This window comes from Pristis pectinata, chromosome 8, assembly GCF_009764475.1.
Source record: "Pristis pectinata isolate sPriPec2 chromosome 8, sPriPec2.1.pri, whole genome shotgun sequence".
Taxonomy (NCBI): domain Eukaryota; kingdom Metazoa; phylum Chordata; class Chondrichthyes; order Rhinopristiformes; family Pristidae; genus Pristis; species Pristis pectinata.
Window position 1 is genome coordinate 10,355,060 of NC_067412.1, and position 27,335 is coordinate 10,382,394.

General features: G+C 40.8%; 2 protein-coding genes across 2 annotated transcripts in view; one reads left to right on the forward strand and one right to left on the reverse strand.

Annotated features, from left to right (window-relative positions):
• The window catches only part of LOC127573579 (RNA exonuclease 5-like), a 45,227-nt gene extending 31,998 nt beyond the window's left edge, over positions 1-13,229 (reverse strand). Inside the window, exons 1-6 of the mRNA XM_052021938.1 lie at positions 13,110-13,229; positions 8,954-9,120; positions 7,023-7,138; positions 5,091-5,217; positions 2,401-2,497; positions 31-198 (exon numbers count right to left, since the gene is read on the reverse strand). Of these exons, the coding sequence (XP_051877898.1) occupies positions 31-198; positions 2,401-2,497; positions 5,091-5,217; positions 7,023-7,138; positions 8,954-9,094 (649 nt within the window). The 5' untranslated portion in view covers positions 9,095-9,120; positions 13,110-13,229. The remainder of the gene's footprint in view (positions 1-30; positions 199-2,400; positions 2,498-5,090; positions 5,218-7,022; positions 7,139-8,953; positions 9,121-13,109) is intronic.
• A 275-nt stretch (positions 13,230-13,504) lies between these two features.
• eri2 (ERI1 exoribonuclease family member 2) lies at positions 13,505-26,977 on the forward strand. Its single transcript, XM_052021641.1, has 9 exons — positions 13,505-13,715; positions 16,626-16,690; positions 18,890-18,973; positions 19,507-19,634; positions 20,410-20,566; positions 21,765-21,865; positions 22,885-22,966; positions 24,363-24,451; positions 24,590-26,977. The coding sequence occupies exons 1-9, from the start codon at positions 13,693-13,695 to the stop codon at positions 25,973-25,975; spliced, it is 2,115 nt and encodes a 704-aa protein (XP_051877601.1). The 5' UTR covers positions 13,505-13,692; the 3' UTR covers positions 25,976-26,977.
• The last annotated feature ends 358 nt before the right edge of the window (positions 26,978-27,335 follow it).

Sequence of the window (27,335 nt, forward strand, 5' to 3'; positions counted from 1 at the left end):
CCACGAGAAGAAGATTAGAAGTATATTCACCTGCAACAGGATAATCATTCTGAATCAGCTCTTCTTTACTCAGCAAGTAGTGAGTCAACCCTCGTCTTTTTCTGCCATATTTAATAATGATGGGATGATTATCAAGGTCAGATGATCCACAGCTTTCGTTCTCTGCCATAAGGAAATGCCCATTCACAACAGGACTGCCTGAAATAAAAAGCAAAATTCCTTTATGGATTTTTCTTAACTGAACATAAAAGCACCTGTCTGATGTGACTTTAACCTCAAGTTCGATGTTCTACCCACTGCCCCCTTTGAGACCATGCGAGATATTTATGTTTAATTTGAAAATAATTACATGTATAGTTGGTATAAGGGCTGGGTCTACCTCACAAATTACAATGGATATGTGCTACTGGTTACTCCCAAAGTGGTGTGAATGTCTTGCATTCAGGAATATTCTGAACAACCTAATATCCAACTATGCAACTATTGTGGCATAGTAGCATAATGTTTAAATTACTGACTAGCAATTAAGAAGCCTGGATAATAATCTGGTGACGTGAATTCTAATCTCACTGGGAGCAGGAAGTTTAAGTTCACTAAAGTAAACGTGCACTAGTAATGGCAACCACCAAACCATGAACTGTACTTAAAAACCTATCTGGTTCCTTGACATTCTAACCTGTCTGGCCTATGTGAAACTTCAGAGTCATATCAATGTCAAAGAGTCAACTCTTTACTGTCTTCTGGAATGACCCAGCCAGCAAGCCACTCATTTGAAGGCCAAACCTCAAATTCCTACATGCCATGAATTAAGCTTAAAAAAAGCCAAAATGGAATCAGAATTAAAGATTAGATTAAAAAGGTCAGAATGAGATTAGAATCAGAAATAGAATAGTCATACAGCACTGAAACAGGCCCTTTGGACCACTATGTTCATGTCAGCTGTCAAGCATCTATCTATAATAATCCCATTTCACAGCACCCCACCCAATGCCTCCTATGTCATGGCTTTTCAATGCACATTTTAAATTTTAAATGTTTTGAGCATACCCTCCACCACCACCCCTTCATGTAGTGTGTTCCATATTTCAACCGTTGTCTGTGAAGAAAACTTTTCTTCAAATCCCCTAGCCCTTAGCTTGAACTTATGTGCTCTGGTTATAGACAACCCCTCTGCCTCCTATCACCAAGCCAGTTTTGGATCCCATTTGCCATACTGCCTTGTATCCTAAGTGCACCTACTCTTTGGATCAGTCTCCCATCCAGTAAATCGTTCTTGCTGAGTGCAAAGCGACCATCAGGGAAATACATCATTCTCAATCAAAGGCCTTAATTAAGTCCACACAGACTGCATCAATTGCACTACCCTGATCAACACAATTAATCAACTCCTTGAAGATTTAATTCAAATTAATCAGACCAGGCCTCTCCTCAGCAAAGCCATTCTGATTATCCCTAATCATTCCCTGCCTCTCCAAGTGCAAATAAATCTATGTCTCAGAAATGTTTCCAATAATTTTTTTTACCATTGATGTTAGACTCACTGGATTATAATTTTGTGGCTCATCCTTGCTGCCCTTCTTGAATAAAGGGATCACATTTGCCATCCTCCAGAGATCTGGCAGCTCTTTTGTGGCCAAAGAATTGAACAGAGCCCCAACAATCCCTTCTCTGAACAGCCTGGGATAGATCTCACCAAGCCCCGGGGATTTATCCACCTTTAAGCCAGTTAAGACATCTAATACCTCCTCCAATTTGAAAATAATTTGTTCTAGATTTCCACTATCGCTAAACCTGGTTTCTCTAGCTACAAGGTCCTTCTCCATAGTAAATGCAGAAGAAATATTCACTTAAAATTTCACCTTTTTTTCCTGTCTCCATGCAAAGATTGTCATTTTGGACTTAATGGGTCCCATTCCTTCCCTGGTTACCCTCTTGCCACTAAGGTGCTGAGTCAATAAAAATTCACCAAGTCGAATAGACTGTTGTGTGAATTAGTTTAATCTCATTTAGAGCCCTGAAACATGAGGAGAATATCCATGTGCCATTCAGTGTTTCCTTTTTGCATGATCTTTCCTTCTTGCCAGTTCTAATTGCACAATCTGACCTTCCAGCTTGGAGCCTTAGACCTGCACACCACATTGTCTTTTGTTAACTCGAGTAGCTAAAAATGTTCTTAATCCAACTGAGGGACTTCCTATGTCACATCACAGAGCAGTAAACATGTTAGTGTAGAACTAGTGTCAAAATTAGGTCAAACCAAGAAAGGCTGGTTTCCTACCTTGAAGAATAACGAAACAATTGGGTAAGTCATGAGAATTTCTTCTGGTAACAGCTCAAGGAAATTTGCAGAAGGAATTAACAAAATGAAGACAAGAGCCCTTTTTGGGGCTATGACATTACCATTGGCCATTGATCCCTTGCATTTACACGGTGGCGAGTTCTCGATTCCAAAAATACGATGCAGAAAATCTTGAGGAGGAGGAGGCATGCTAAATCTCTGGAAATAAATAAAGATGTGAGTAAAAGTGGCTAAAGAATTATGAATGATGCTGAAAGTGTCAGTGATCTTCTGAGTACTAGGAATAAATTGCAAAGAATTATTTATTTTACTGTGACTATTTTCTGATGCCTTTCTGTAGGATACAAATTAATTTTCTTCTCTGTAACTAGGGTACAATTCAATAAGTGGTTGCAGCTTTTGGGCACTTTGGCCAAGTGGTCATTCTTAATGCAGCAAGTGCCACATGCCAAGTTGACCTTATGCCTACTTCAAACAAGTGAAGGCAGGTCCTCAGCTAAAGTTCAAGCCTGCCCATTTTACTGCAAATTGAGCGAGAAAGAAACGCTGTTTGGCAGCTGGAACTTTTGCTCTTTGCAAAGCTTTTGGATTGCTGATTATTTGTTCACTAAAGGCTTTAGATGAAATTTGTACTAAATTGACAAAGTTAAGTTTATCTCACATATTCACAAGGAGCCAATTTCTAGAAAATGCAAGTTTGAAGTCAGACAAAACAGCTAATTAGAAGGATGCTTTGTTTTCCAGACAAAGGAAATACTTCAGGCATCATTGTACAATCAATTCCCATTCCCCGCTCTAAACGTTTATATCCACTCATCCAGAGGACTTAAATTTCCTATAAACCTCCAGGGACCAAGAAAAGTCACTTTAATTGGCAGGTCAGTTTCTGAACACAAGAAAGCATAGAAACAAAGAGAAAAGGCAATTCTGCAAAAGAAGGCAATTCTGCAAAAGCAGTCACTTCTGAGCTGGCAGAGGAGGCAGAACTATACTTTCTTTTTAAAATGCAGATAACTTTCTCCAAAAGTTATTTATACATATTTAACCCACTAACGTGAATGGTGCAACATTTTATTGCAAGATTAAAAAAGTAGAAGAAAGTTTGAATTACTAGCTTCAGATTCTTAGAACATTGGAACAGAACTGGACAGTAAGCCTCTCAAAGCTCTACCTCCATGAATTAAGGTTATGGATAACCGCATAAACAGTGGTACCTTGCTTAATGTTCAAGCTATGTTCCCTGAAATTAGAGTGCTAAAGGGATAAGTGCTAAAGGAGTTATTATAGCATTATGTATAGAAAGATGCACTGCTGTGTTGGGAACCAGATTCAAACATCTGCCTACCCTGCTGCTGCGGTGCCAAGAATCTGGTGCGAATCCCTGCCCTCTGCTTGTGCTCTCGCAGTAAAGAATCTCCCATAGCTCAGTGTGGAGAGGTTGCTTTGATAGCTGTGATGATGTGCGGCTCAGGCCACCATCCTGACCAGCAAGGTGAATGCAGGTCATTGCTGGGGATTGGCAAAACCTGCTGGATACAATCAAGGCTGGTGTTTTATACTCCCTTTGGCTGCACAGCTCTGCTCAGCCCAGATTTTTGTTTATGGTAACCAGATCAATGGATAAGAGATGAGAAGAAATCTCTTCACCCTTTTTCATTATCCAAGACCACTGTGGGGGCTCAGTTGTTGAGGGTATTCAAAATAGAGATCAGATATTAAGCATCTTAAAGAATATAGGATCAATGCAGGAAAGTGGCTCCAAGGGAAAAAAAATCAGCCACAATCTTACTGAATGGCAGAGCATGCATAAGGGGCCAAAAGGCCTCCTCCCACTTCTATTTCTTATGTTCCTAATCACACCCTGCTAATTCAGAGACAAGTTCAAATCCTGTATCTGCTGTTGGGAAATTTAAATTCAGTTAATTGAATAAGTGTGGGATTGGTGATGAGGTAACAGTGACCACTAAAACTGACAAATTGTCATACAAACACATAGTGGTTCACTAATGCCCTTTAAGGAAGAAAATCAATCTGCATTGCCTCAGCAATGTTTCTTAAGTAAATGCAGGCCACACAGTAGTATCAAAGCAGTACCTGTATACTATCCTTGGGACTCACCTAGCCTCTAAACTAAGCCAATAATTTGTTCTCAATTGCAAGAAGTTCAATTTTAGTTTAAACTCTTAAATGGGGGAATTACAGCAATTGCCTTCTGCAGGTTCACATAAATAAAATCCACGTATATTCCCATGCCTATCATATTAATCGTAATTTCAAATAATTCAGTCAACTTCATTAGACAGGGACTTCCCTTAGAAAATCCATGCTGTCTCTGATCAACTGAATTTTTAAGGTGTTCAGTCACTATCCTTAATTTTAGAGTCTTTCAATTTCTCTTCACAGATGTTAGGTTAATAGGTTCATAATTCCCTCATTTCTCTTTTATACTTCTTAAATAGCAGAGCAAGATGCGCAATGTTCCAAGTAAAGGAAAATGTGATCAATTCCCTTGCACAGAACTGTCCAAACCTTCTAAGCTAATTTCACTAATGATGTTATCAACCACTGCTTAAGTTTAATGATTCAAAAATTGCAAATTAAACAAGGTGGAACAAATATAAAGCACAAAGAAGAATATTAAAAGTAAAAATGTGAAACATTTTTGCAGTACGGAGTGGTTGAAGTAAATAAAACCGACATACTCGAGGGAGATAGGGGTATTAAAAATGAGAGAAGCTTGTGGAGATCTATATGAACCAGATGGATCAAGTGTAACAACCCAGATACTTACCCATTTGAACCTTTTCCTCAGCTGCTTAAATTGAAGATAGTATCTGTAAAAGTGCATCTGACTTACACCATGTAGAACAATGACTGTTACTCCTTTGGTTTGATTCTGCCCATGAATCTGGCACCAACTGTTGGAAGAAGATTAGGGTACAGAAATTAGGGTTGGAGGAAAAGATATTTTCAGTTTATCTGCAGTATTCTCCAAAGCTGCCCATTAAAAAAAGATTACTTTCCATCCGCAGGGATGATCTTGCTCTGCTACTGATCACCCAAAAACAGGACAGTACATCAACATGTTCAGTAAACTTTCAGCACAGGTGAGCCCGGTGTTAGGGCCATTCAGGTAACAGAAAATCACCACTGCAGAATTCACAAATCACTACCCAAAAATCTGAGATATGGAATAAAATTGGCTCTCATGGAATTTGTGTGTCAGTTTTTATTTTTTCAGCTCCAATTTCTTGGTGCATGTGCAGATGATGTGGTTTCGTGTTAAGAAAATCATGATACGGATGGTTTTCTGGGAACACAACCCCCCTGTAACACGGGGGTCGCCTGTAATCCTCCATCTGACCACTGGGAAAGCCCAATGATTTGGCATCTGGCTCACCGGGTAATGTTTCCCATGTACCCCAAGACCCACTGGGGCTCCTATTCCTGCATGCCCCTGAAACTTATTGGGTTCACTGGAGAACTTATGATAATACTATACAACATCTTAGAAAAACAACTTAAAAGTGTGTTGGGATATTAATAGAATAACTACCAATCTGTCACCACTAAAATCCCATGTGCGCCAGATTATCGAAGTTTTACTGTACCTAGGAACAGAATTCAAACAGAAGGCCATCTATTTCCATTGTACCTCTTAGCTTCAAATATTCAGAATTTAAAACAACATTCTCTAGTCTATAATATATACAGTAATTGTAACATCAAAAGCTTTGATTGATATTGTCAGACACAAGCAGGTATTAGAGCAGATGATCAAAAGCCTATGTCAAAGAAGGATGTATCAAGGACCATCTTTAAGAGCAGAAGCAGAGAAGGTTAAGGTGAGCCTTGGCATATGAAGGCACATCTGCAAATACTGGAGCAATCATAATTCAGGGGGCGGTTGGAGAAATGATCCTAGAATTAGAGGAACATGTATCTTGTAACATAAGGGAGTTGGAGGAGGTAACAGAGATAAGAGACAAGACCATAGAGGCACTTGAAACAATGGGTGAGAATGCCACAGGTAAACCAAAGGAAGCACAGGGGATACAGGTAAATGGAATAGTGAGAGTTGCGCAGTAGAATTTTGGATTACATCAATTTTACTAATAGTACTGTAGGTTGAAGGAGACCACCTAGGACTTTGAATTAGTCAAACCTAGAGGGAACGAAGGCATAAATGAGGGTTTTCAGCAAAAGATGAGCTGAGGTGGGATGTAGCCCAGCCACATACTAGATCTATAAGCATGTATTATCAGGAAACTCCCAATGAATTATTAGTTATTCAAGTTCAGAAATAAACAGAAAATGTTAGAAATCCACAGTGCCCCAAACAGCAAAGATGGGTTAACATTTCAGTTGCACTCCTTTATGAGTGTGATTTACGGCTTAACAAGTCCAGTGTTAATGTTCTGGAATTTAAATAGTTCATCTAACCTTGTTACGATATTAAAATCCTGAAATTTCTATTCCACAAAGTTGCGTATAATCTACTGCTTAAAATCTACCAAATTTTTCTCCTTACGTTATTCATTGATATTAATGTTAGATATCAACTTAAGGTGAATAAAATTTCAGAGCAATTCTAAAACTTGCAAAACAGTAACCGAGAGAAACCTACTTAATATCAAACCACAATATTAAATAGCCTTTCACTAAAGAAACAGGGAAGCATACCTGACTATTAAACATCTGGGGGAAAATAGGTATACATTACCTGGGTGGGGAGATTCTCGCCTCTCCTGATACAGCATAATTTATTAGCTCATGAAGCTGCTCATGAGTAATGGCACTGTGGTTACTGTTGGAGTTGAGAGTGAAAATTGAAACATCCTAGAAAACATAGAAAAATTATTCAGGAAGAGAACTTGCAAAATTATTTTCAAAGGGTAATTTAATTGTTTAATGATAGTGCATTAGGAACATACATGCCTTAAAATAATTCTAAATAAAATTGTTAAGTGTGCTGTCACACACTGTGGAGTTTGTAGCTATGTTGAGATTGCAGTGAATTCATCAAATCAGAATTTCTAACCTAAGATATGCAAAAAGAAGTAAAGACATCTTCCAATTATCAGGGCAGCATGACCTTGGGGAGATCTCCAACTCCTAATTCCTGAATTATGGAATGAGGAAGCCAATAGAATAACAAATAGTCAACTTGGATTTCAAAATGGACAATCTTTCTAGACCTAGGGATTGCCCTGTGAAGCCAAGGGTTTCATTATTTTTTTTAACCACTCTCTCGACCTGCCCTGCTACCTTCAAACATTTAATGCACGGCTCTCTGTTCCCAAAACCTCTTTGGAATGGTAGCATTTATATAGGATTGCTCCACTGAAACATTTCCAGCAAAAGATATCACTTTGCACTTTCCTGCATTAAATTTCATCGTCGCGCATCTGCTATTTCCACCAGTCTGTCCACGTCCACTTGTAGCCTTTCACTCTCCTCCCTTAGTTTTGTGCCATCAGCAAATTTTGAAATTGTCCCCTCACATCCTGATCCAAGTCATCAACATAAATCAGGGAAAACACTAACCCACCAACTCTATACTCCAACCCAAAAATCCATCCACCACGTTTTCAATCACTTAGCTGATTTCTTATCCATTTGCCACCATCCATTGCTCAATCTCTTGCTGTCAAGCCTGTCATGTGATACGCACATTAACCACACTTTCCTCTTCAACCCTCTCAGTTGCCTCATTAAAAAACTCAAGTCAGGTTAAATGTGAGTTCTCTTTTACAAATCTGTGCTGGTTTAATTAATCCACACTCATCCAAGTGACGGTTAATTTTGTCCTGCATTATTGTTTGTAAAAGCTTCCCCACCATAGAAATTAAACTGCCCGATCTGCAGTTGCTGGATTTATCCTTCTTTCAATGAGGAAGTAACTTTGCAATTCCCATATCCTCAGATACCACCCATCATTTCCAATGATCACCGGGCAGATACTAGTTTTGCTATGCTGGAGTTTAAAACAAAAATGAGAGACAATCTTACTGAAACGTACAAAATCCTTAGATGGCTTGATTTAAGAACCTAAGAAACAGGGAAAGGTGCAGACCATTTGGCACTTTGAACTTGCTCAGCCATTCAACAAGATTGTGGCTGATGCAAGGAGGATGTTTTCTTTGGCTAGGTAATCTACAACTAGGGGTCACAGTCTCAAAATGAGAGGCAGACCATTTGGAACTGAAATGAGGAGAAATTTCCTTACCTGGAGAATGGTGAACCTTTAGAATTCTCTACCCCAGAGGGCTGTGGGAGGTTCAGTCATGGATTGCGTTTGAAATAGAAATAGAAAGATTTCTCGATATTAAAGGAATCAAGGGGTGTGGCGACTAGGACGGGAAAATGGTGTTGAGAGAGAAGATCAGCCACAATCTCGTTGAATGGCGGAGCAGGTTTGAGATGTTGAATGGCCCACCCCTCCAACTTTTTCTCAGATCGTTATGAAAACTCCATTGCAATGCACTATGGCAGTCCTCTTGAATTTAAACTGTCAGTATTCACCAAGTCTCTCTCCATCCATCCAATTACTCTACATTGGCTCACTTATTGGTAAGACATCAAGATTTACAATCAAATTGTAATTGAATTGCTCACTTTAAAAGTAACCACGTTTACAGTTAGTTTACATACCGTTCGCTCTCCCGGATTATGTTTGATGCCATTTTCCACAGTGCCCCCATTTTGGACCTTGATCCTTTTCCATTTGCCTTCCTCTAAATTCTTCTCACCCAGTCCTTTGCGTTTGCAGAGCCTCTGAGTATTATTAGCCATTTGACCAATTTCACAATTGCGACACTCTGAAGAAACAGCAGCATACAATTGCCACCAGGTTAACACCATCAAAACAATCCCTTAGGGCACAGAACGCAAATCCAATTTATAAAATAATACGTGGAAACAGATCCTACAGCCCAAATCATCCATGTCAACCAAGCTGGTCCCATTTGCCTGCACTTGGCTCATATCCCTCTAAATCTTTCTGATCCATGCACCTGTCTAAATGTTTTTTTAAACATTGTAATTGTACTTGCCTTTACCACTTGCTCAGGCAGCTTGTTGAAACAAATGACTAAAGAGATTATATTTTAAACTTACACCGATTCCAATGATACACCGAGAAACCAATTCAGTCACCCTTATCAACAATGACTCAAAACCTTACGGTAGTAACAGTAGAATGGCAACCATCAGTGCCACTCAATCACTAACATTAATCATCAAACTGCTGACACTGAATCATTGATTGTCCATAATTCAGTATTTTACTTCAGTAAATATAACACAGAAGTTAGAAAATATGTCAAATAGTGCAATCTCCACCACAAAACACATTAGTAAATATGTTCAATGTGTAATAATTGAACATACGTCATTGATCCAACTTGACAGGTGACGTGTAACAGCAAAATCTGTCAAAATTGGTACTTAATTAAAAATCTTTTACAACTAAATTATCCATTTCACCAAGTTTGATATCATATTGGATTATGTGATATACAGTTCCAAAGAATACACTTTCTCTGACCCCAAATGCAAGACATACTGGAACCTCAGTTCAACTTCTGACCTGCCCTGTGTTAGGCAATTTTAGTCAGAGTAATACACGGGATGATAATGGATCCTAACATCCCAGACCATAAGGACCTCAATCCCCATGGCCCCTGATGACTTTGCTGAAGCTCTGCAGTCATCAGTAGCTGCATCAACCTAACCTATGCTCCTTCTCCTTATTTTCTCACTGTCTCTGGTCAAAGGGCAACTGGGTGAGCATGCCATCACCAAGTAGTCAATGCAAAGGACAGTAGTTACGCGGGTCTTGTACCCAGGCAGGGAGAGTGGAGGTGGAAATAAATGGCTCCCATGTGGCCACATTGGGGAAGAGTGCAAGGGGTTGGAGGCTGGTGGGGAAACACATTGCCAGCATGGGATAAGAAGAAGAAAATACTGGAAACAGTTAGCAAGTCAGGGAGTATCTGTGAAGAGAGAAACAGAGTTAATGTCACTTGGTTTATTATTGTCACATGTACCAAGGTACAGTGAAAACTTGTCTTGCATACTATCCATACAGAGCATTACAACAGCGCATTGAGGTAGTAAAGGTAAAATGATAACAAAATGCAGAATAAAGTGTTACAGTTACAGAGAAAGTGCAGTGCAGGTAGATAATAAGATGCAAGGTCATAATGAGGTAGATTGTGAGGTCAAGAGACTATCTTATCATACCAGGGGACTATTCAATAATCACAAGATCACAAGACAAAGGGGCCATCGAGTCTGCTCCATGAGCTACACTAAAACTATTCCTACCTAGCCCCAATTTCCGGCCTTGTCCCCATATCCCTTGATACCTTGACTAATTAGATACCTATCTAACTCCTCCTTAAACACCCCCAATGATTGGGCCTCCACAGACGTACGTGGCAAAGAATTCCATAATTTCACTACCCTCTGGCTAAAGAAATTTCTCCTCATTTCTGTTTTAAAATGGTAACCTCTAATTCTAAGATTGTGCCCTCTAGTCCTGGACTCATCCACCAAGGGAAACAGCAGGATACAAGTTGTCCTTGAGCCTGGTGGTACATGCTTTCAAGCTTTTGCATCATCTGCCCGACAGGAGGGGGGAGAAGAGAGAATGTGTGGAGTGGGTGAGGTCTTTGATCACGTTGGCTGCTTTACCGAGGCAGCGTGAAGTGTAGACAGAGTCCATAGAGGGGAAGCTGGTTTCCGTGATATGCTGAGCTGTGTCCACAAAGAGTTTCTTGTGGTCACAAGCAGAGCAGTTACCATACCAATGCTTTCTATGGTGCATTGATAAAAATTGGTGAGGGTCAAAGGGGACATGTGAAATTTCTTTAGCCTCCTGAGGAAGTAGAGGTGCTGGTGATCTTTCTTGGCCATGGCATCTACATGGTTGGTGATGTCTGCTCCTAGGAACTTGAAGCTTTCAATTGTCTCGACCTCAGCACTGTTGATGTAAACAGGAGTATGTGCACTGCCCCCTTTCCTTAAGTCAATGAGCAGCTCTTCTATTTTGATGACATTGAGGAAAGGTTGTTGTCATGACACCATGTCACTAGGCTATCTCCTTCCTGTACTCTGACTCATCATTATTTATGATATGGCCCTATGATGGTATCATCTGCAAACTGCAGATGGAATTAGGGCAGAATCTGACCACGCAGTTGTGGGTGTATAGGGAGTAGAGTAGTTGGCTGAGGTTGCAGCCTTGTGAGGCACCAGTGTTGAGAATAATAGTGGCAGAGGTGTTGCTGCCAACCCTCACTGATTGCGGTCTGTTGGTCAGGAAGTTAAGGATCCAGTTGCAAAGGGAGGTGTCGAAGATTCTTTGTCAAAACCCGACACAAAATGTTGACTCTGTTTCTGTCTCCACAGATGCTGCCTGGCCTGCTAAGTGTTTCCAACATTTTCTGTTTTATTTCAGATTTCCAGCGTCTGGAGATATTTTATTTTCACTGGCAGCCTGTGGGTGTGCAATCCTACATTGTAAGCCAGGGGAGTGGAGAAAGGTGGTCAGGAGTGAGGGGTGCGACAAACATTGACTCCAGGGAAATGGGGAAGAGGGCAGAAGACCAACTGCCACACTGCTAGGCAGAGGGTGAGGTGTGCATTTGGTTCCCTGTGCAGGGAGAGGAAGTATGGGAAAATAAAAAAAACCCCTGCAGACTCTGGAAATCTAAAATAAAAACAGAAAATGCTGGAAATACTTGGAAGGTTATAACGTTTCAGGTCGAAGACTATTCTTCCACATAGTACAGGTCCTTCTCTGCTTACCAACACCCATCTTGTGTACAGCTCGTATACACAAACGAGCATTTGGGACATTGGCAGTTCAGATTTGCCAGCAGCTGTGGGCATCTTCTGTTTCATGGGAATTTGGTTAACGGCAATATCTGAATGGCTGATTTAAGCCCCCTGGTTTAACTACTCCCTGCCCTTGGTTGGTCCACGCTTTTGTTTAAAGTGCCACAGGGTTGCATTTCCAATTTGCAAACCATTTGGGTTGTGAACAGTTCTCAGGAATGGAACACCACTCCAAAGATGTACAGGTTAGGAAGTTGTGGGCATGCTATGTTGGCACCAGAAGCGTGGTAACACTTGTGGGCTGCCCCCAGAACACTACACAAAAAGATATTTCACTGTGTGTTTCGATGTACATGTGACTAATAAAGATATCTTACAGGAATCTTACACAAAGGTGCTGGAGGAACACACAGTGGGTCAGGCAGCATCCATGGAGGGAAGTAATGGGCAGCTGACATTTGGGGTCAAGACCCTTCATCAGGACTCAGGAACGGAACCCTGTCATAGCCTGAGGAGAAACCGTACCAGGGATCACTGGCTCCAACATACCCAGGGCCGGTGATAGGAGAAAGAGGAGGCCATTCAGCCCCTCAATCCTACTGCCCATTTAATATGAGCATGGCTGATCTTTCCCAGCCTCATATCTTCTGTGCCAATTCTCCTTAGCCCTCAGCTCCCTGACCTTTCAAGAAGGTATCCAGCTCCTGTTTAAACCCCCCAATGATCTAGACAGGAGTGTGTGGTGGTTGCCAAGGTAACAACAGGAGTTGGGGTCACTGGCTCCCACACTGTCAGGCCGGGTAGATCTGGGAGCCGGTGCAGACATCACTGCCTCTTGAATGAACTGACCCTGAGTGCTGCCGTCCCAGATTTAACCACCCCTCGCCCTCGCCCAGCCACCGGGCCCGACAGCCCTTACCCTCACCCGACCACAGGGCCCGACCTCACCCCTCGAAAGACTCACCTCCACAACTGGCGGACCGAGCCCGAACCACGTGCTACTCCCTGATAACGTCACCACCCCGCTGTCCCGTCCCCCAGGCCGACGTCACCATCCCGCGGTCCCGCCTACCAGGCCGACGTCACCACCCCACGGTCCCGCCCCCCAGGGCGACGTCCCCGCCCCACGGCCCCGCCTCCCAGGCCGATGTCACCGCCCCTCGGTCCCGCCTCCCAGGCTGACGTCACCGCCCCGCGGTCCCGCCTCCCAGGCTAATGTCGCCGCCCCGCGGTCCCGCCCCCCAGGCCGACGTCCCCGCCCCGCGGTCTCGCCCCCCCCCCAGGCCGACGTCATCACCCCACGGTCCCGCCCTCCAGGGTGACGTCCCCGCCCTTCGGTCCCGCCCCTCAGGGCGACGTCCCCGCCCCGCTGTCCCGCCTCTCACTCCCAGGCATCACCAATTCACCACCGAGCGCTTCGATCGCGACGGCGGTGACGTCACGGTAACGGCGGCAGCTTTAAGTTGTGGTGCCGCGGAGGCTGTGGGAGGTGGTCGGAAAGGTCTGGTGCGTTAACAGGAGCTTTTACACACTGGATGAACTGAATAATGACAACGAAGCAGCTGGCTGAGTACGTGTCCCCTCCCCACACCCAGGCTCCCGCTTCTGCTTCCTCAGCGCCTGCTGGCTACGTTAATGCAGCAATGAAGGGGCCTTGAGGGGGAAGATGCGGGTTCAAGGCCTATCGTGGCGGCCCGGGGCTTTAAATCCCGTTCGTTAAACAAGTGCGAGGTGTTGCATTTTGGTGAGGCGAACCAGGGCAGGATTTGCACAGTAAATGGTAGGTGCATGTACTCCTGGGGAGTGTTGTGGAACAGGGAGAGACCCAGCCCTACAAGGTGCACGGTTCCTTGGAAGTCCTGACGTCTGGAGTGCTTGCCTTCATTGGTCAGGGCACTGAGTGCAGGAGTTGGGATGTCGTGTTACAGCTGTGCAAGATGTTGGGAAGGCCACTGTGTACAGTTCCTGGTTGCCCTGCTGTAGGAAGCATGTTATTAAACCGGAAAGGATGCAAAAATGATTTGAGGATGTTACTGGGACTAAAGGATTTGAGTTGTAAGGATAGGCTGGGGCTTTTTTCCCCCCTGGTGTGTAGTAGGCTGAAGGGTGACCTTGGAGGATTATAAAATCATGAGGGGTATAGTCTTTTCCCCAGGGCTGGGGAGCCCACAACAAGGGGGCAGAGGTTTAAAGTGAAAGGGGAAAGATTTAAGAAGGACCTGAAGGGCAAAAATGCATAGGCAATTAATATTAATATATCGCCAGTGTCTTCCACATTCCTGTAGATTGATTGGACCAGTGGAGATGTGGTGCTGGCTCCTCACTGGGGTAATTTATTGAGCACTTTCAGAGGTGCAAGGGTAATTCTGTGTGGAATATAGTTTATTTATTTAAAAAGTGCTTTATTACTGATTGAGCTGCACTTGCAGTAATTATCTGCTCCACTGGGGAGAGAAAAGAAATACCTTAATCTTCATTAATGTCCAGTGACTTGCTGTCACTGCAGTTCTGAATAGCGGAAGAAGGCAATGTGGGCCCAGGATATTCTGCCACAATTGGAGTAGAAGATATTTGACAAGGATGGGTGGGTGAGTAGTTTGCCATTTATGATGTGCTCCTCACAAATAGATGTGAGGTATCCAATGCCAATCAAAAAAACTGTGGATGCTGGAAATCTCAATTTAAAGAAGAAAAAGCTGAAAATACTCACTAGGTCAGGCAGCATCTCTGGAAAGAGAAACAAGGTTAACATTTTGGGTGGAAGGCACTTTGTCACAGGATTCTCAATGCCATCTGGAATACTGTTCCATTTTGAGTTGTGATAGCTAATGGTTTCTGAGTCAATGGGATATTACATATTTTCATCAGGACTTTGAGAGCATCATTGCATTGTTTCCTCTCCACCTGGTAATCTCGTGCTATAGAGCTTTGAATTGAGTCTGTTTCAGGAGTGTGGTGTTTAGCACGTGAACAATATGACCTGCCCATTGGAACCATCCAGGAGATGATGGCCTGGGAGAAGATGTTGACATTGGTTTGTTTATCCTGCCAGTGGATTTGGAGGATTTTGCCCAAGTGGCATTGGTGGTATCTTTCTAGTGCTTTAAAGTGCCTGCTGAAGGTGGTCCATGTTTTGGGCATACGGGGAGGAGGATCTGGTAGACCATGAACTTTGTGTTGTGTTGAAGTCTTGATCTTTAAATACTCTTCCTTAGACAATCAAAAGCTGTACTGTCACATTGACAACATTTGTGAATTAATGTCTGCTAGCTTTTAGTGGTGGCTACTGAGGTAAGGGAAATGGTATATGTTTTCCAGTGTCTTGTTCTGGACCTATATTGTGGTAAATCTGGAGCTGGTTGGTACCTTTTTGTTTTATGATTATTAGGTGTAAGGCCCATTGTCTTGTAGCTTGGGGCTCGGGCAATGAATGAGCATAAATCCAAGCATCGTGTAGTACTGTGACTTGATGACTGAAGTTGAGCTGACTTGGTTCAGGGGTGGAGGCATTTGTACTTGTGCTCATAACAACACAGAAGGAGGCCATTTGACTCATCAGGTCCATGCTGATTCTTGGGGAGTAATTCCATCAGTCCCATTACTGCTGATGTTTTCCTGTGCTATGCAACTTTATCTCTCACATGTCCAGCAACAATGCTCCTGCCTTTTGCAGGATTTTAAAATTTTCTGTTCACCTTTAAAAGCTGAATTTGAGTATGGAACAAAGGATGAAATACAATGGTCACATTGTGGCTTTCTTGTTTTAAGATAAGACAAGATTTCTTTATTAGTCACATATACATCAAAATACACAGTGAAATGAATCTTTTGCGTAGAGTGTCCTGGGGGCAGTCCGCAAGTGTTGACATACTTCTGGCGCCAACATAGAATGCCCACAACTTCCTAACCCATACGTCTTTGGAATGTGGGAGGAAATTGGAGCATCCAAGAATGGGGAGAATGTGCAAACTCCTTACAGACAGTGGTGGGAATTGAACCCAGGTCACTGGCACTGTAATAGCATTATGCTAGTTGGGAAATTTAACATGTCTCCTCTAAAAGTGCTTTTCCATCTGAGAAGTATATGTCCCCAGCTCAAAGGAATTGTTATCACCTGTTCACGTGACTTTTTCTCAGAAACAGTCCTTCAGGTGTAAATTGATTGACAGTTTTGTTTAACTAGTTCTGTAGCGATCTGTGGAAGAGAAAGTTCTGCACCAGATGCTCTGCTTTATCCATGTGCTTGTTTACTTTGTTTGTCAAATAGATTCTGTGTCTCTTGCACAAATGTGCATATAATCCTATCGAGTAAAATTACAACTGCCTTAACATTTAACCGTGGTGTAAACTCCTGAACTATACTCTCGGTCATTTGTTGAAATTAATTACTGCTTTGATGTTCTTATCTCACCCCCCCCCCCCCCCCCCCCCAAGTTGATTCGTACATGTAACCTTTCAACCTTTCCTATATTTTCTCTAGGCAACTTGGCTTGATAAGAAAACGCTCATCGGTTTCTGTTAAAGGCAACAAAAAACCTAAATTGAGTAAGTGTAGCAATGTTTATTTTGTTGTGGCATAGCAGAGTCCAGATACGGATAGTTCTGTTATAATGCCCATTTCTGTAAGGTGAATTGAATGTAACGTGATTGATGAATTAGGGAACACTTTGTATTACATGGGCAGAATTGGTTATAACATTATTTTGAGAAAGAACTAGATAACTATTTGAGTGACTTTGAAAATTGACAAGTATAGGAAAAAATGCTGTCTTAGAGGGTTGGGTGGGAAAGAGAACTGTTTCCATGTAGATGAGATGAGATTTATTTATTTATTAGTCACAGGTATATCACAACACAGTGAAATGCATCTTCTTGCATTACTGAGAATGCGCTGGGGGCAGCCCACAGGTGTTGCCACTCTTCCAGCACCAACATAGCATGCCCACAGCTCCTAACCCATACGTCTTTGGAATGTGGGAGGAAACTGGAGCACCTGGAGGAAACCCAGGCAGACACAGGGAGAACATACAAACTCCTTACAGACAGTGATGGAATTGAACCTGGGTTGCTGGCGCTGTAATAGCGTTACACTAACAGCTATACTACTGTGCCATCACTAACCTCCCTGTAGTAATCAGACACGATTGTCTCTCAACAACATAGGCTGGTAGTTTTACTGTGGGAGGCCAGTGGAAATTGACAAGCAATAGCTTCTATTGGTAAATTGATTTCTTATTTTCACATGCACTGAGGTACAGTGAAAAACCTGTTTTGCATGTCAACCATATAGATCATTCATCACATCAGTGCATTGAGGTAGTATAAAGGAAATCAATAACAGAATGCAGAATAAAGTGTTACAGTTGCAGAGAAAGTGCAGTGCAAGGCCGTGACAAGGTGGATTGTGCGGTTTAGATTGTACTGGGGACTTGTAACTCAATAGTCTTATAACAGTGGGATAGAAGCTGTTCTTGAGTCTGGTGGTATGTGCTTTCAGGCTTTTGTATCTTCTGCCTCATGGGGGTGGTGGGGTGGGGTGGGATGGAAGGGAAGGGAGAACGTCCGGGGAGTGTGGGGCCTTTGATCATGTTGGCTGCTTTACCGAGGCAGCGAGAAGTGTAGACAGAGTCCATGGAGGGGAGGCTGGCTTCCAAGGTGTGTTGAGCTGTGTCTGATACTTGCACAAAGATACTTTATTAAACATTGCAATGTATAGTTTTTGGTATTTTTAGCTTGCAGTAACAAAATAAATTTATAGCTATTTTAAAAACACCTTTTACTTTTGAAAATCCTGCAGGAAAAAGTAACTTATTTCAGGTCTTATTTCAAGATACATGGACAAGAGAGGGCTGGGCGCAGGTAGATGTGACTAGCAGAATGTTTCGGCACAGACTAGAAGGGCTGAATGGCCTGTTTTTCTGTGCTGTAGTTTTCTATGGTCTGATACTTTTTAGCCCCTAGCCCCTGTCTTTCTTTTTACCCCATTGACACAATTGTTTTATAACACAATTTTCTATAACAAGATTTCCTAGGAATGCAACTATTGTGTTATAGCAGAAGTATCTGTAAAGCATAATCTTAAATTGAAGCTAGGTACATGAAAGGAAAAACTAGATTAGGAAGAGCAGATGGTATTTAATTGCCACTTTAAAGTTGTGTATTGTGTACTTAATTTTTATTTTTTTAAATAAGTTCCTGTGTGTATTTATAATACAAAAGGTTTGTGTAAACTTGGAGCTCAGTATTATATTCACCTGCATGGTGTTACATCATCCCCCTTCCTCAGCTTGGTGACAATTTTATTAGAATGGCAAGTTTACATAAAGGCATTATCATTGTAGGCAGGGGAATTTAAAATGGTAGTGTGTGTATTTTAGATTTTTTCTGTATTATTAATAATTGGAGACAAACTAATCCTTTAGAGAAAGAAAGCCAGCCTTTTCCATAAGATTTTTCTGATTTTGATTATTTTGACTTTGCCAGCAGACAGAAGCCAGAGACTTCTGTGCCAATGTCAGTTCTTTCAATAATTATCTTCCAATAGTCTAATTGATTATTTTGACTTCTGTTGCTGCTGGAGGCACTTGTGCAAAGTACTTGAAGGAACTGTCAGTGGTCAAAGCTGTTCCATTATAGATATTACAGATATCTGTTCCCAGAATAATTATGAAGAACAATTGTGCCAATCAGCCAACATTCTCTGCAGACTAAACTGGAATTCTGTACTCTTTTTGTACTTTGTAGATCAGTATTTCTCGTACCTAATTATTATTGATTTTGAGTCTACCTGTTGGAAAAATGGCAAGTCTTATTGTCGTCCAGAAATAAGTGAGTATAAATCTACGCTAGAGACCTATTATGTCATCATGTTGTTTTGAAGAGAATTCTTTAAAGTTTCTAAATTCTTTCAGATAAATTTTTAAAATGTTTTTCAAGGCAGAGAAGTGCAGCCTATTCGAGAAGCTTTATACTTCAGTAAAAGAAAACCTTAGTAAATTATGTGTTCTCCTGTTCTCTTTACTTCCTTAACTCTTGTGCATTTGTGATTTTAATCTGTCATTGGAGGCCATACCTTCAGTCATCTGGAATTCCTCTCTAATCCACTATCTTTCTTGTACTCCTGAATTGTTTATTAACCTACCTCTCTGACCAAGTGTTTGGCCACCTGTCCTTTGGGGCTTGGTGTTAAAATTTGACCAATAACCCTCTTCTGAAGTGCCTAAATTCCATATTAATGGCGCTAGCTAAATGCAAGATTTTTGATCTATCTGAATTGAATGAATCCTGTTTGAATTGTGGAGAGAAATCTTCACTTTAAGTTTCTGTTTTGATTAAGTGTTCTTTGTTTCTCTCTAATCTAGTTGAATTTCCTGCAGTGTTACTCAACACTTCCAGTGGAGAGATTGAGGCTGAATTTCACATGTATGTTCAGCCTCAGGAACATCCAATCCTATCAGACTTTTGCACAGAACTAACTGGTATTAAGCAGGTATTCTGTCCAATACTTGGTTATGTTATCTGTGAGGCATAGAACTGCTTGTTGGCCACAGTATTATGGTCCATAGTAGAGGCAGAATGGCCTATTTTTAAGTGTATATTTTTAAAAGCCCAATAAAACCTGGCATTTCTTAAGTGAGGGCTATGAACTTTAGTAACCATGGCCAGCAAAGAGGTTAGGAAGGAGAATGGTTATCTTTTATGGAAATTTGAAACTTTTTAAAAATCTGGTGAGTTCATCTCTCTGGTAGCTCATCTTTGATGGACTGGTCGGATAAGTAGTTAGAGAGATTGCATCATTGCATGGTGTGTGTAAAGGGCCAATTGCAATTTTGTTTGTGATAACTTGTAGTGCCTTTAAAAGAATCACAGAAAGATTGCCGAATAGAAGGCTATTTGGCCCATTCAGTGTGCTGACTCTGGACTGGAGCAGTATCATAGCAAAAAGGCCCGAGGTGCTTCACAGGAGTATTACAAAGGGAATTTGACCCTAACTTGCATATAGAGCCGGGTTGGGATGTTTGAGGATTTGGAGCCACGGCCTTGAGGCAATGATTAGCTATTATCTAATTGAACTGATCAGAACACTCTAGTTCCTATATTTCTAGTTTGCTAGAAGACAACACTATTTCAAAACAGAATTTTTACAAAGAGATTGCTGTTTTTCATTTTAAACTACTAAATATCTCCCTCTAGTGTGCAATTGTAAAATTGGATAGAATGCAGACTAATTTTAGTTCACTGTTGTCATCGTTTAACACTTTCAGTGGCAGGTTGAAGCTGGAGTTCCTCTTCCGATATGTCTATCACAATTTTCCCGTTGGATTCAGAAACTGCAGCAGGAGAAGAATGTTGTTTTTGTGAAAGGGGGAGCTCAGCAGTGCACTCCTGACTCGAGACCCTGTGCTTTTGTAACTTGGTCAGGTATTGTTTTTTGTCGTTGAATTCAAGTCATTTAGCTTACTTGAAGGAAGAGCTACATTGCAATTTTATCAATCTAAATCTTAAAGACCAAAAATGGTTTGGTTATTTGAAACAAAATGCTGAAGATATTCAGCAGGTCAGGGAGCATTTGTAGTGAGAGAAAAGTAGATAATGTTTCTGGTTGATGACTCCTCACTAGATTTCCAGTACCTGGAGGGGTTTTTTGGTTTTGAATACTTTGTTTATTATTCATTGTGATTTTAAAGAAAAAAACAATTTCTTCACCATTAACATACTGTATGTTCAATAGTTTGCATTCAGCTATAGCTCTATTGGCAAAGTTCTTGCCTCAAGTGGAAGATGTAGGTTCAAGCTCCAATCCAGAGTCTTGAAGACATACAGATCTGGGCTGACAATCTAGTGCAATACACTGGGAGTACTGCAATATTGGAGCTGCCAAGTTTTCAACATGATATTAAACCTAGGATTTATTTGTTTTCTGAGGTGGATATAAACAAATTGACACCACTTCAAAGAAGATGAGTTGTCCCTTTAAATAACTGATCCCTGCAACATTCCATCAGTTGCTGCCTGGTAAAAGAGCTGTTTATATCTCCTTTCCGTTTCCTGTCTGCCAACCAATTCTCAATCCCTGCCAGTATATTACCCTCACAGTCCAATATATTTTAATTTTGCACTAACCTCTCGTGTGACACCTTATCGAGTCTTGGGGTGTAAAGCACTGTGATATCCTAGGATTCTGAATGATGCAATACAAATGCAAGATTGCTTTTTATTTGCCTTTTTTAATTGTCATTTTTTTCAGCTCTGGTTTTAAAAAGAGCATAATAGTTCAAAAAAAAATCCCCATCTCTTTCCAGTAAAACTATTTATGTGAAAATATATTAATGCAGATGCTGGAAATCTGAAATAAAAACAGGAAATGCAGATATCAGGTCTTTGATCTGAAATCTGAAACATTAACTCTTTCCGCAGATGCTGCCTGACTTGCTGAATGTTCCTCGTATTTTCTGCTTTTATCTAACACTATTTAGGTGGGTTTCATTTTTGACATAAAATTTCTTATGCTTGTAATGGTTTTTTTGCAGTATAAAATCTGTCTTTTGGGTAATGCTCTTGCAGGGATTAACCTAGACTTGTAAGTATAGTCTGTAATCACATGCTCTGATCTGATTAGATTGGGATCTGGGAGTGTGCCTGTACTATGAATGTAAAAGGAAACAACTCAGAAAACCAAATGTTCTGAACAGTTGGATTGATCTCCGAGCAACTTACAAGGTATGCCGTTGAGGTGGGAAATGGCTTTAGCCGATACTAGAAATACACAGCAGGTCGGTCAGCATCTGCAAAGAGAGAAGGCAAGTTACTGATTGTTTTAGATGTTTTAACCTTTCATCAGAATTGAAGGCTGAAAGCTATTTTGGACTTTTTGATAAAGTTGGGAAGGAACATCGAGAAAATGTGGAAAAATGATTAAACAGTAAGTCCAGTAATCGCAGAAAGTAAATGGGAAATGACCTGCAAACCACTTCATTGAAAATTGAAAGATGACCTTAAGGATCACTGGTAAAATAATGAGAGAGATTAAAAGAATAAAACCAAATGGTGTGAAATATTTGAGGTCCATCGCAAAAGGAGGAGAAATATATAAAGGGGGAAAGAAAGCAGCAAATGTAACTGATCTGCACTTAAATACCAGAGAAACTTGCCAGAAGGGAAAGAAAATAGGCCAAAAACTGTTTCCCATTCTCCTTCAGTGCACGGTTTTGCTGAATGGTTTCCACTCTAAGAATCAACACACTCCACCTTCCTTGTTTGCCCTTCAACACAGGTGGCTCTTATTACAATTACAGTGGGGGGGGGGGGGAAATGGTTAAATGTTCTCATCAGGTCAGTACTTGTGTTTAAGTTAAAACTTATTGAGAGGTGTGAAAGATTAAAAGTTGAAGCTGAGTTGGAACAGGAAAGATTTGGAATATGAAACAGTGAATAATCTTTTAAGGAGTTGTAGCTCACTATAATAGTTTCTCTCCATTTACTGTCTTTACGTCATACTTGCAATATATGAAAATCCTATAATGAGCTAGGTGCCTTTTTAGAAATAATTTTCAGTCAAAAGGAGCCTCGTATATTCAAGGGTAGATGCCTAGCTGATGGGTGCATTTGTATTCATTACCATTTATGTAGATGTTTTCATTCAAAATGCATTCTCTTAATAAGTTATGCATTTATTTCCTACACCTTCAGTTAACGTGCTTGTTTTCTATGGGGAATGATTTGATTTGTTTGTGTGGCAGCTGTTCTATAATCGAAAGCCAAAAGGTTTAAATGGAGCTTTGCAAGACCTGGGCATCGTCTTTTCAGGACGTGAACACTCTGGTACGTGGTGCACATTGCACTGTTTTTTGTCTTGCTAGTTGTGTTTGTAGAAGTGAATAGAGTAACAGGAGTTGGTGTTCTGCTCTTTGTGCTTGTTCTGCCATTGCTGATATGTCTCCAGTGTGATTTACCCACCTTGGTTATATTGGACCTTTATCTTTGCCTAACAAAAATAATTAAATCTCAATTTTGAAATGTTCAATTAAACCCCCTGCCTCACAGCTCTGAGGGATAGAATTCCCTTATACAAAATTGTAGTACACTTGCTGTGAAGAAGACCTTCCTGATCATGAAAGGCTTGGATCTTATTTTAAAGTCAGACCCTCTTATTCTGTTTACCACACCAGAGCAATTGGTTTCTCCCTTGCCATCCTAATCAAATCCTTCAATCATTGTAACAATTGCATCTTCCACTTCATCACTGACTGGAAATCCAGCAACTTGTGCTGCTGTAACAAAAATAAAACTGCTGGAGAAGCTCAGTGTGTTGAGCAGCATCTGTAGTGGGAAAGATGATGAGATGAGATTTCTTTTAGTCACACGTACATTGAAACACACAGTGAAATGCATCTTTTGCATAGTGTTCTGGGGACAGCCTGCAAGTGTCGCCACACTTCTGGCACCAACATAGCATGCCCACAACTTCCTAACCTGTACGACTTTAGAATGTGGGAGGAAACCAGAGTAAACCCACACACATGTGGAGAATGTGCAAACTCCTTACAGACAGTGGCCAGAATGGAACCTGGGTCACTGGTGCTGTAATAGCGTTATGCTAACTGCTACACTACCGTGCCTGCCCTAAACTGGCAGCATTTCAGGTTGAGATCCTGCATCAGGATAGAGTGGAGAGGGAAGGTAGCTGGTATATAAGGAGGAGAGGTGGAGGGATGAGATGGGGGCTGGAAGGTGATATTGGGACTGAGGAGGGTGAAGAATAATGGGCAGATGAAGCTAGGTGGGGGAGGGGTGGAGTTGGGACACAGGCAAGTAGGTGGAAGCAGACGAGTGTCTCTGTTGTCCTGCTGTAATCTGTTTTGCGTGATCAAAAGCCTTAATTCAGATATGTAGTAAAGCAGCAGTTAACACATAGCAGTAGGGGTTCCCAAGGAAAATCAGATGTAAAAATAAATCTATTAGATCAAGCAGGATTTATTTCCATCCAATGAATAATAATTGCCTGAAATTCAGTAACAAATAAAACAAGATGTGTAAACTTCTAAGTCCAGCCAGAGTACTTTTCTTTAAAGGTTACTACTTTAGCTTTAAAATGAGTCAAATTTTTACCACAAGCAAAACTTAAATGTATGTCAAGAAGTAGAAGAGAATATTTTGATTGTTTGTTATATTTTGAGTTCTTACTTTTCTTAATCCTTTGAAAATGTGACTTTCCAAGGCTTGGATGATGCCCGCAACACTGCTCGTCTTACTTGGCAAATGATCTGTGATGGCTGTACCATGAAAACCACCAAATCGTTGGACAGGGTGAGTGGCCATTGGTGAGTTCTACATTTTCATCTGTAAGACCTTTGATTACATCTGAGATGTAATGAGGTTCTATAAATATTCAGAATCAAACAGATAATCCTATGGTAATTCCTACTTTTTTGCCTTTCTCTTTAGGTTGCTCCAATGAGAAATCCAATTGCCAGATTACCGACTGTAAACTCTCTTCCAGGTGGCAAAACCTCACAAGCAAGTCTCTCTTCTGAAGACCTAGACAATGGGTGTAGAACTAGTGTGTTTTCTGAAAATAGTTTTCATAACACAAAGACAGCTGAAAACAAGCAGATGAGTGCACACCATGAATGTAAAGTCACAACAAAACAACATAAACCAGTTTTGCCAACTTTGACTAAAACTGGTAGGCAACACATGGGGACCATTGATTGTGGAAATGGCAGTGATGCAAATGCTCATTATCAGAGTTTAATATCCCCCAGGACTCTGGTCAATGGGCTTTCTACTTGCATTGATCATGGTAAAGCAAAGAAACCTCAACTTTATGTTAACAACAATATTAAAAATCTAATTACAGTGGGTGTTGAAGAAACTAAACCCAATGAGAGTGTAAGCAACCTGTTGCTTGTGTCTACCACTATTGACTCGGTCACCAGTATCTCCAATCTGGATGTTAGCTACTCAGAGTCTGAGATCCCCTGGGAATATTGGGAAGAGTCTGCCATGCTACCTCTATCGGGGAATGATCATCCAATAGACAATGGAGAACGAGGGAAAAACTGTAAGGAATCAAGTTTGATTGAAAAAGAATACACTACAGAAGACTGTTCATTTCTAGATTTGCCACTAAACAGAAAGGATGACAAATTGCCAGAAGCCAATAAGTATCAGGCAGTGGTACATGGAAACCTTCAAACAATATATGATGTAGCTGAAGATATGAAGCAAGCAAAAGATCAGCCTATCTTTAAAGTACCCAAGGTGAAGGTTCCCAATGTCCAGTCCAGCCGTTTCAATGTAGGCACTGAGTCTTTAGCACCTTCTGTTCTGTCCTTCCAATCAAATAACTATTTACCTGTTAGTGTTAAAAGAAAAGAAACACACTCAAGTCCCTTCAAACCACCCATTTCTAAGAAGCAATCATTCACTGTATATTCAGATGAAAACTCATCCCCTAATTGTTCCCTACCCTCAGTTGATAAGACAGATTCAAGAGTTGTTCCTTCAGCAAACCATTCATACCTAGCGCAGTGTAAATTGAATGGTGAAAAGATTACTCCTCCGCTGTGTGGATGTGGTCGTAGAGCTAAGAGGCTTACTGTGTCAAAACCGGGGCCAAACCAAGGGAAAGCCTTCTACTCCTGTACTATGGGGAAAAGAAATGCTGACAATAGCAAGGGTTGTGGGTACTTTAAGTGGGAGTGGGCATTGAAGAAAGAGAGAACCTCTTCAGCCTCATTTGCAAATAATTTTGGTACAAATTCATCTGGAGCCTTTCCTTCTTCCCAAAAGAAACATCTAGGCCTCCGATTTTCCTTCCGGAATTAATAATCTAGTTATGGGTTTGGATCGAGTTGTATTTAATGTAGTTTATAAAGCAGTGAATTTTTCTGGCTTACAGAAAAGTTGAAGTAGAATAGTGTGCTATAATATTTTTGTGCACTCAAACTATCTTGCTTGGGCTTCTTTTCCCTCTTATATAATTAAGCATTCATGTCCAGGACCTTGTGGAAGATTTCCATCCAGTTTCCATCGGACCTTTTTCTCTGAAGCTGGGATCAAATGCTGAGATTTATTCCATGAGCACTAATTGTGCATTGATATGCCTAAATGAGGAAGAGGTAATTGGTTTGGGTTGGGATGGAAATTGCAATTGAGCCCAACATTTTCCTGGTTAATATGTGCTACTTTTATTGTGTTTGTGTGTCTACATCTGCTCACTTGCTTTCATTCCCTACCACCATTCCATTTTCAACAATTTTCAGTATTCTAGTGCTCTGCAACTAGAGAGATTGAAAAGTTGGTTTTAATCATAAACCACTAGTTTTTTTATCAACACATTTTTATATAAAGAAACATCAATGTAAACATTTTGAAATTCTCTTGTAGTATTTTTCTGAGTAATGTTCTAATGGGGTAGTGACTTCAGCAATCAAAAAATTATGTGCAACCATACACTTTTGATTTCCAGTCACTTGCCCATTAGAACATACATTTTTGATTGTGGTGGAGACTAAATTTGTACTTTTGATGTTGGCCTTCAACTGGATTTTATCACTGGCTTATTGATTCCAACTTGATAACAAAGTCCTTGATTGTTTTGCAAAGTACCAGCTTTCTTTGAGATGGAAGGAAAATATTCAATAGAATGTGTCTAGTTCCATAATTGTCTCATTTTAACTGTTTTTAAATGTTTTAATATTTCATTTTTATACTCTTATTTTTGTTCCTTATAAAGTAACTGCACTGCAAAATTGTCAAGTACTTAGGGATGCTAGGGCATAAGATGCTATATAAGTTCATTTATAATAAATGACTTCAATTAAACAAGTACCTGTTAAAGTCTTTAGATGAATTCATTTCACAAATGAAGAGCTGTAGAGCTCTGTTCGTATGTGGGAATGCAGGCTTTGCTGAACTTTACATATAGTAGCAAGCTGCTCTTGTTTAGACTTGTGAAGCACAGGTGGAGAGAACTGGGCATGGAGCAGTCTTGAGTTAGTATCACTTATTCAGCCAGGTAGTGATGTTCCATATATGACTGCTCATGGCCTTTAAAAGGGGGGATTTTTTTGGTATCAGAAAGAAAACTGGACCTCCTGTCATAAAAGGAGAAATATGGGCAAAGCAATTATTTGCAGTGGAAACCTTTATGGAGTAGTCCAAATTCCATTTTTCTTAAATTTCA